The sequence below is a fragment of the Protobothrops mucrosquamatus genome, unplaced genomic scaffold, assembly GCF_001527695.2.
Source record: "Protobothrops mucrosquamatus isolate PMUCROS unplaced genomic scaffold, P.Mucros_1.0 scaffold3084, whole genome shotgun sequence".
In the NCBI taxonomy this organism is placed as follows: domain Eukaryota; kingdom Metazoa; phylum Chordata; class Lepidosauria; order Squamata; family Viperidae; genus Protobothrops; species Protobothrops mucrosquamatus.
In genome coordinates, this window is record NW_015389094.1 from 17,678 (window position 1) to 27,488 (window position 9,811).

Here is a 9,811-nt window from a genome sequence, read left to right on the forward strand (position 1 = left end):
TTTTTTTTTAAAAAAAGTCCCTTTCTTCCTGGTTTCCCCCCTTGAAAGCATCTAGCAGTGCAGGACTTTGTTCCATTCCATTGTGGGGTTTTTTTTCTTTTCCTTTCCTGAAAGGGTTTGCAACTCTGGATCAGCGCGAGGAGGACGCTGGTCCTGGCTCTGCATTCCCGAAGCGGGTGTGGGCACGACTATTTCCCCACAAAGGGGGGGGGGAGTGCAAAGGGGAGGGGGGGGAGAGTGTAACATTTACACCCAGCCAGCCTTCTTCCCCAATTATGGCAAGCACCCTCCACCATGTTACAGGAGGATGGAGGCAGGCTGCCAAGAGTAACAATAAGCTGGAACGGGGCCAGCCAGGAGAGGCCTGGCCTCTCTCCTCCCCCCCCAACCCAGAACCCACCTCGCACGGTCCCACCAAGCCTCCGGCGCGCTCCCCCTCCCCAAATTCACGAGAGAGAGAAGCAGCACGTTTCCCCCTTTTCCTCTGTGACCTCGATCTTCCAGGGCCTCGCTTTCATCTTTGACAAAGGAACCCCGAGGCATGGGCAGAGTGCCCACGACAATCTCGCTCGGCCCCCCTGTTTGAGAATCTCCCCCCCCCCCAGGTAGGGATTTGTGAATCGGGAAGAGAGGGACTTAACAGATGGATCCCTTCTTCCCTTCTCCGATCCCACCCTGCCGTTCTCCTTGGACCCTGCTGGAAAGAGAAGGCTGCTTTCATGAGATTCTTTGGCCCTGCCCGGATCACGTTCCGAGGATGATTATTTCTCGGCCCGAGGCCGGCTGAGTTGGGTGGCTCCTTGATTCCAGGGCAAGAGGGAGCGCTCCCCATTCCCCGGGCCCGTCGCCAGCCTCTTGAAAGAGGCTTTTGTTTCCTCCGGTGAGGTCATAGAAGTGAAAACAGATTCCCAGCGGATTCAGCCGCTTCCTGGAACTGGCCGAGCACCGAACACATTTTAAGAGCCCCGTTGGAAAGACGCCCCTCCCCTCCCCCTTCGCCTCTTTCGCAAAGACGTCCCGACTCTAAACGGGGCCCGCTCACTTCCGTGGCTCCAGAGCGCCGAGCTTGGAATCCCAGAATGCACAGCCACAGCCCAGGAGCTTCTACAATTCTGTCCAAAGGGCAGAGGATGGAAGGAGAGGGAGCGCTATCGTCCAGATGACCGCAAGGAATATCAACCCTTCCATCCTCCGCCCGTCGGTCAGAACCGAAGAAGCTGCTTGGGTGAGGAGCGAAACGTCCTCAAGGGAGAACAGAGTCCAGTTGCCTTTTGAGAAGGCACCTTTGGGGGCTGTTTGCCAAATGATACTAATATTGGATATGTGGAGAAAAGCAAGATTTTTACACCTAGGTGGGGAAAAAAAACCCAAAATAAAAATGCTAAGAAGACCAACTAAGATGATTAAAGGCCTGGAGACTAAAACACAGGAAGAACGGTTGCAGGATTGGGGAGTGGCTAGTCTAGAGAAAAGAAGGACTAGGGGTGACCTAATATTCCAGTATTTGGGGGGCTGCCACAAAGAAGGGGGGGTCAGTTTATTTTCCAAAGCACCAGAGAGCAGGACAAGAAACGACGGATGGAAACCGATCAAGGAGAGAAGCAACCTGGAATTAAGGAGAAACTTCCTAACAGTGAAGACAATGAACCAGTGGAACAGGCTGTGGGTGTGACAACACTGGAGGTTTTCAAGAACAGACCCGACAGCCGACTATCTGAAATGGCCCAGGCTCTCCTGCTTGAGCAGGGGGGTTGGACTAGATGGCCTCGGAGGGCCCCTGCCAGCTCCGTTCTGATCAGATGCCTTTCTTCTCTCCCATCCTGCAGGAAAATACCTTCGGCAGAAGCGAATCGACTTTCAGTTGCCTTACGACATTCTCTGGCAGTGGAAGCATAACCAGGTAAGGGGTTAAGACCGGTGCCCGGTTCGAATCTCGCAGGTGGTCGGCTGGGATTCTGTTTGCAAAAGGCATCTTGAATTCAGCCAGCTGTCTTTTGTTAACGGTGGTGATGGGTTTTTAGAGAGAGAGAGAGAGAGAAAAGGAAGGGAAGATGTTGAAGATAACAGATTTAACACAAAACAGCTTCCATCACCTCTAGCCATGCCAGCCTCTGCTTCCCGCCCGCCCGACTTGACTGCCGTGCCGAGCAACAACAGCTGGCAAAAGACCTCAGCTCTTAATCCCTGCTGGGGACTTTTATTCTGACAGCGCCTTTGGGCAAGGATGTGTTGTGCGTGGATATGTGTGTGTGTGTGAGTGTGAGACACCCCTCTGGAGAATTTAGATGTTCTGCCAACAGTCCTGGAAAAAAAAATAAATTTCAGGCCTTATTTTTCTTGGATCAGGGCCCAAGAGAGGGAAAAAAGCTCTTTTTTTTCTCCCCTTTCTCTCTCTCTATTTCCATTTTCTTCGTTTCGTTTCTCCCACCTTAAACCCGAATTTTTGGGAAAAGGAGAAGGGGCTTCTCCTCCTACAGTTCAGAGCCAGCCTTGGTGGTCCATGCAGGAAAGGGGAAAACTGCTTTAAAAGGCCAAGATTTCGACTTTGCCCAGTCTGCTTTCCTGGACTCTCCTTTTCCTCCTGGGGGAATCAAATTGCTCCCTTGCAGCCAGCAGCCCGGCCGGGAAGAAAATAAATGTGGATTATTGGATAATTCGCTGCAAAATCAAAACATCTCTATGTCTTCGTTCGGCTTTTCCCCAAGCTGGCCATTCCCTAAATATGTGTGCAGACACTTGTCAGCCGACTCGTATTTATGACGGTCGCGGCGTCCCAGAGTCACGCGATCCCCTCTTGCGACCTTATATTTCTCTTGACTTTTTCTTTTCTGTTTTAAAACAACTACAGCAAAAATCAGGAGTCTGTATCTGACATCTTGTAGCCTCCCTTGGCGGCCCGCAGCCCGATCTCCCTTTTATGAAAAGCGCCAAAAAAAACCAACCCCACCCACCTTACTTTGAATGAGCAGAGGGCTGGACTAGAAGACCTCCAAGGTCCCTTCCAGCTCTCTTATTCTGAGGCCCTCGATTGTGTGACGTAATCAACAGTCTTTCTCCCTTTTGTTTCAGCTGTATAAAAAGCCAGACGTCCCACTTTATAAAAAAATCCGTTCAAGTAAGTCCGCCTGCGTTTATAACGGCTTTTTTTTGGGGGGGGGGTCCCCCAGAAATGGGGAGCACAGCTTCCCTTTCAAGGCATCCGAACCCACCTTCCTTGCTCTTTATGTCGTGTTTAGGCTGTCTTGTTTGGCAGATAGCTTGAAATTTGGGCCAGGGTGAGAAAAGCCTTTTAAATTTGAAGCCTTCCATCTTGGGCTAGATTTAGGATCCCTCCCTCATCCTGTGCCTTTTTTCCTGAGATGGATTTAGGATCCCTCCCTCATCCTGTGCCTTTTTTCCTGGGATGGATTTAGGATCCCTCCCTCATCCTGTGCCTTTTTTCCTGGGATGGATTTAGGATCCCTCCCTCATCCCTCCCTCATCCCTTTCTCTCTTTCCTGGGATGGATTTAGGATCCCTCCCTCATCCTGTGCCTTTTTTCCTGAGATGGATTTAGGATCCCTCCCTCATCCTGTGCTTTTTTTCCTGGGATGGATTTAGGATCCCTCCCTCATCCTGTGCCTTGCCCCCCCCCAGCTGGATTTAGGATCCCTCCCTCATCCTGTGCCTTTTTTCCTGGGATAGATTTAGGATCCCTCCCTCATCCTGTGCCTTTTTTTTTTTTCCCCACCCACCCGCAGACGTTTATGTAGATGTGAAACCTTTTTCTGGTTACGAAGCCACCACTTGCAACTGCAAACAACCCGAAGACAGCCGGAAAAGCGGATGCCTGGATGACTGTTTGAACAGGTAGGCGGTGGACTCGAACCCAGCACTTGTGTTTCTTACGGGTTAAATCGGGTGGGGAACGATCCCCCCCCCTCTTTAGGACTTGTGGACTTCAACTCCCAGATTTCCTGAGCCAGCTGTGTGTCTGAATCTCTCTCTCTCTCTCTCTCTCTCTCTCTCTCTCTCTCTCTCTCTCTCTCTCTCTCTCTCTCTCTCTCTCTCTCTCTCTCTCTCTCTTTCTCTTTCTCTCTTTCTCTTAGAGAGACGGGAGTCCTACTAGAAACGGCTCACGAGCGGGTTGTGGACAGGGACGCCTCTCGTCACGACGTTGGTCGCGTAAGTCTCCGTGCTCACCCAGGTCACAGACCTTGCGAAGGCCCGCCTCCTCTTTCCGACCCCGTAGGCATGGTTCCTCAGGGAGTTCCGGCCCGTCAAGTAGTAACTCATGAACCCTCTCGTCGTCAGCGAGCAGGAATTCAGGTAAACGCCGGCCGGAAGGATGATTTGGGATCCTCCCTGCTGCGTGGGAGAGGAAGGTGGGGAGAAATGCCTAGATCAGCTCCACCAGAGCAGAATAACAGAGTAACGGAAGGGACCTCGGAGGTCTTCTAGTCCAACCCCCTGCTCAGAATACAGAGTAACAGTTGAAAGGGACCTCGGAGGTCTTCTAGTCCAACCCCCTGCTCAGAACACAAAATAAAAGAATTGGAAGGGACCTTGGAGGTCTTCTAGTCCAGCCCCCTGCTCAGAATAACAGAGTTGAAAGGGACCTCGGAGGTCTTCTAGTCCAACCCCCTGCTCAGAACACAAAATAAAAGAATTGGAAGGGACCTTGGAGGTCTTCTAGTCCAGCCCCCTGCTCAGAATAACAGAGTTGGAAGGGACCTTGGAGGTCTTCTAGTCCAACCCCCTGCTCAGAACACAAAATAAAAGAATTGGAAGGGACCTCGGAGGTCTTCTAGTCCAACCCCCTGCTCAGAATAACAGGATAACAGAGTTGGAAGGGACCTCGGAAGTCTTCTAGTCCATCCCCCTGCTCAGAATACAGAGTAACAGAGTTGGAAGGGACCTGGGAGGTCTTCTAGTCCATCCCCTGCTCAGGTGTGTTGGCTTTTCAGGAACCGGATGATCGAGCAGTACCACAACCACAGCGATCACTACTGCCTCAACCTGGACAGCGGCATGGTGATTGACAGCTATCGGATGGGCAACGAGGCCCGCTTCATCAACCACAGCTGCAACCCCAACTGTGAGATGCAGAAATGGTAAGTGCGCCCCTGCACCTGTCGGGGAGCCTCTCCTGCCTTCCTGTGCTCCAGAAAGCAAACCGAAGCTCAAGCGCCGGCAGTCCTCGGCCTACGACGTTTCGTTTAGTGACTGTCCGAAGTTACGACAGCACTGGGAAAAAGGGGCTTAGGACCTTTGATTCACGCACGCGAAACCCCATCCTCGCGGTCCCCGGATCAACATTCAAACCTTTGGTAACTGACTCACATTTATGACGGTCGCAAGGTCCCAGCGGGGTCCTCCTGACAAGCAAAGCCAATGAGGGAAGCTGGATTCATTTAACAACCCGTGTTCTTGCAATTCACCGCTGCGGCGATTCATTTCACAACCGCGGCGAAGGTCCGCCAAAAGGGTGCAAAAACTCCCTTCACAACTGCCTCACTTAGTAGCAGAAATCTGGGGCTCCATGTTTGGTCATAAGTCAAGGACTATCTGTGCCAACCGGCGGAGCAATGCATTAACAACCCAGCTGTTAGGTGGTGGGTTTTTTTAAATTATTATTATAAACAATTTTTATTAGTTTTCCATTTTACACCAACAAGGCTTAAGAACCAACGTGGAGATAGGGTAATCAGTTAAAAAACAATAACATTATAAATATACAGCTCACACAATATTCCTTGAAATGTCCCTCTCTATCTATTTAGGATATTGTAATCAAATTAATACATTCCTAAAACAAATTCATTCGTTAATACATCTCTACATGTAAATTCCATTAATCAATAAAAATTTTCATCAGCTCATTATCTATCCCATAAGATCCTGTTTTACGCTTTATTAATTTTTCAAATGTTTAGACTTAAACTAACACTTTCTATCTATTTGGTGTATAATAATCCAATTAATACATTTCTAAAACAAATTCATTTGTTAATACATCTCTACATATAAATTCCATTAATCAATAAAAGTTTTCAACAACTTACTATCTATCCCATAAGATCCTGTTTTACGCTTTATTAATTTTTCAAATGTTTAGACTTCAATAAAAACTTTTTATTAATTTTTCAACTACCCCCCCCAAAGTCTTAATACAAATATGGTATACATTAGTAAAAAAAAAAATCATATTAAATATAGACATAAAAATTTCAGAGCAGCTCGGCAGCCCCCCCCACCCTGCATCCACCCTCTCTTTCACCCTTCCTACCTACTTCCCTCCTCCCCTCCTGTCCTCCTACCTACACCTCTCTCCTCTCTTCCAACTACCCCACACATCCCACCTCCTTCCTTTTCTCATCCTTCGGATGCAGTTTGGGGGTACTGGCCGAGCATCTCCTTTTCATAAAACTTTACATTACTTCTCTGCGACATTTTAATACACCAACTTTTACATATCTCTACCCTCCTTCATCCCCCCTCTTCCCCCCCCCCGGACTTCCCAGAACTGGAATACAGGGTTAAGCACATATCATCCCAAGTCTAATTAAAACTACCCAGCCATAATACAATCAAATATAAACATACTTTAACTCTAAAAACAAATAAACAAATATCAACTTAACATAACCATAAAATATATACAATAACCATATAATGAATAATAATATAACTACATAAATTATAATAAATAAATAAAAATAATATAAAGTCTACTCAAAGGCTATATAATATTTATTCATCTCATACTTTCTCTGAATATAATCTATCCATCTTCTCCGAACCAAAATAATTTTTTCTTGAGATTGATCTTTCAAGTATGCGGAAATCTTAGCCATTTCTGCGAAGTACGACACCGTCATTCTCCAATCATCCATAGTAGGTAATACCTCTTTCTTCCAGTTTTGAGCAACCAATAACCTTGCTGCCGTTATACAATGCAACATCAGAATCACTTCTTTAGAATTCAAATGTTTAGACTTAAACTAACATATTTATTTACTATTCAGGTGCCCCTAGTTTCTCTTAAATAAGAGAATAAGAGAAACTAGGGTTGTTGTTGTTTTTTAACGGCGTTTCCGGTTTTCCTTCCTTTCTCTCCAGGTCGGTCAACGGCGTTTACCGGATCGGCCTCTACGCTTTGAAGGACATGCCGGCCGGCACCGAGCTGACTTACGACTACAATTTCCACTCCTTCAACATGGAAAAGCAGGTGAGGGGCGCACGGGGCTGGGGGGGGTCTCTGCTCTGGATCCTCTTCTGCCAGCTGGGTGACTTTGGGCCAGCCCCTCCCTCTCAGCCCAGCCCGCCTTGCAGGATTGTCGTGTGTGGGGGGGGAAATAGAAAGAGGAAAGAGAATTACATCTCTTTGCTGCCTTGAGTTACTTACAAATAAAATACAATAGTCCTCGACTTAACGGCCACAAAGGAGCCCAGGATTTCTCCTCCTAAGCGAGACGGTCGTTCAATGAGTTTTGCACCCTTTTTCTACCACCTTTCCTGCCCCCGTTGTTAAGTTAGTCACACGGACGTTAAGTGAATCTGGCTTCCTTCGTTGGCTTGTCAGAAGGCCGCAAAAGGGGATCACGTCACACACACAGACAGACACACACACGGGACGCTGCGGCCGTCATAAACATGAACCGGTTGCCCAAGCGTTTCAATTTTGACCCCGTGACCACAGGGTTGCCACGATGGCCCTCAGCGCGAGCAATGGTGGTAAAGTCCCTTTTTTGTGGCGCCGTCATCACTAAACGAAGCGCTGTAAGTCGAGGACTGCCTGGAAAGGCGGGATAAACACGAAACAAAGAAGGGGTGCGGCTGGGTCTGTTGGATCACTCGGAGCTGCCCAGCTTCCTCTCTTCGGCGAGGGCTCCCCCCCCATTGAAACACGCACCCCGTTTTCCTCCATGCACACACACACACACCATTGAAACAGGCGCCCCCTTTTCCTCCTCTTAGCAACTCTGCAAGTGCGGCTTCGAAAAATGCCGGGGGATCATCGGCGGCAAGAGCCAGCGAATGAACGGCCTGCTCAACAAAGGCAACCAGATGGTCCCAGCCCAGAGGCGGCCCAGCCGGTCCAAAGAGAAGAGGAAGTCGAAGCACAAGTTGAAAAAGAGGGTGAGCCCCTACCCCACGTCCACCCTGGCCGTTTAGCGTTGGTCGGAGGCGCGTGAGGTTCCAAAAAATAGATAGATGAAATAGAGATAGATAAGATAGATAGATAGATAGATAGATAGATAGATAGATAGATAGATAGATAGATAGATAGATAGATAGATAGATAGATAGATAGATAGATAGATAGATAGACAGACAGACAGACAGACAGACAGACAGATGAGATAGAGAGAGAGAGAGAGAGAGACAGACAGACAGACAGACAGACAGACAGACAGACAGACAGACAGACAGATAGATGAGATAGATAGATAGATAGATAGATAGATAGATAGATAGATAGATGAGATAGATAGATAGATAGATAGATAGATAGATAGATAGATAGATAGATAGAAAGATAGAAAGATAGACAGATAGACAGATAGACAGACATAGATAGATAGATAGATGAGAGAGATAGAGATAGATAGACAGACAGACATAGATGAGATAGAGACAGACAGACAGACATAGATAAATAGATGAGATAGAGATAGAGATAGACAGACAGGCAGAGATAGATAGACAGAGATAGATAGAGATAGATATAGATGATATAGATAAACATTTCAGAGGAAGATCCTCATCGGAGAGCTTAGCCAATTAGCTTCCCAAGGTCCTCGTTTAACGACCAGCCGATTAGCGATCAAAGTTACGATGGATTCCCCCCGCCCCCCCAAAAAAGGTACAGGCAGTTACGACTTTCAATCACGAGGGAGCCCAACTTTTCTGCTGCTAAGTGTGACTTCAGTTAAGTGAGCTTTGCCCTTGTTAAATTAGCCACGTGGTCCTTCAGCGAATCTGGATTATTTTCCCCCCCCCAATTGATTTTGCACGTCAGAAGATCACAAAAGGGAAAATCATTTCCTGCCCGTGGTGAAGCAGAGTTTGGAACCTGGGTGCGCCCCCCCCCCCAATTTAGCTTTCTCTCTCTCTCTCTGAAGACTTCCCTCCCTCCCTGCCAGAAACATCACTCTTGTTTTCCAGAAGGGCCACGTTCCGGAAGACCCCGGGGAGAACTCCGCCCCCCCAACTCGGTTGACCCCCCACCTGCAGATGAAGCCCATGTCCAACAGGGAAAGGTGAGGAGAAGGGAAGGGCCGCTGGCGCCCCAGCCTGGGTGCTTTGCAGCCTCCTCACCCCAAGGGTGGTCTTGGGGTGGGTGAGGTGTGGGTCGTGCCAGACGAGGGTCTTGGGAGGGGTCAAGCACCGACATCCTCTCCATTTCACTGAAGATGTTGCCTAGCTTGGTAACGAAACGTCCAGAAACCGACCCACAAGCTCGGAGAACGAAGCAACCCCCCCCCCTCATTTTTCTCCCCGTCCAATCAGCCCTCAACCTTTGAAAGCAGCCACCTCTTCATCACCACCATCTGCAGCAGTGGCTGAGGTTTCCCCCACTCTCCCTCCTCCCCACTCTCTGACCCCCCCCTCCTCTTCTAGGAATTTTGTGCTGAAACACCACGTTTTCCTGGTGCGCAACTGGGACAAGATCCGTCAGAAGCAGGAGGAAGTCAAGCACGTCAGCGACAACCTCCACTCGCCCTCCTTGTACACCCGCTGGAATGGGATGTGTCGGGACGACGGCAACATCAAGTCGGGTAAGGGTCCGGCCTCTTGAGCCCTGTTCTCCGAGCCCCTCGGAGTC

At 48.7% G+C, this 9,811-nt stretch overlaps 1 protein-coding gene across 1 annotated transcript in view; it reads left to right on the forward strand.

Moving 5' to 3' along the window:
- ASH1L (ASH1 like histone lysine methyltransferase) overlaps positions 1 to 9,811 on the forward strand; it is a gene marked incomplete at its 5' end in the record, with an annotated part of 37,079 nt that overhangs the window by 15,391 nt on the left and 11,877 nt on the right. The window contains 10 exons of the mRNA XM_029286198.1: positions 1,827 to 1,900; positions 3,070 to 3,115; positions 3,741 to 3,849; positions 4,089 to 4,164; positions 4,271 to 4,308; positions 4,947 to 5,093; positions 7,102 to 7,210; positions 7,960 to 8,121; positions 9,151 to 9,245; positions 9,607 to 9,762. Of these exons, the coding sequence (XP_029142031.1) occupies positions 1,827 to 1,900; positions 3,070 to 3,115; positions 3,741 to 3,849; positions 4,089 to 4,164; positions 4,271 to 4,308; positions 4,947 to 5,093; positions 7,102 to 7,210; positions 7,960 to 8,121; positions 9,151 to 9,245; positions 9,607 to 9,762 (1,012 nt within the window). The remainder of the gene's footprint in view (positions 1 to 1,826; positions 1,901 to 3,069; positions 3,116 to 3,740; positions 3,850 to 4,088; positions 4,165 to 4,270; positions 4,309 to 4,946; positions 5,094 to 7,101; positions 7,211 to 7,959; positions 8,122 to 9,150; positions 9,246 to 9,606; positions 9,763 to 9,811) is intronic.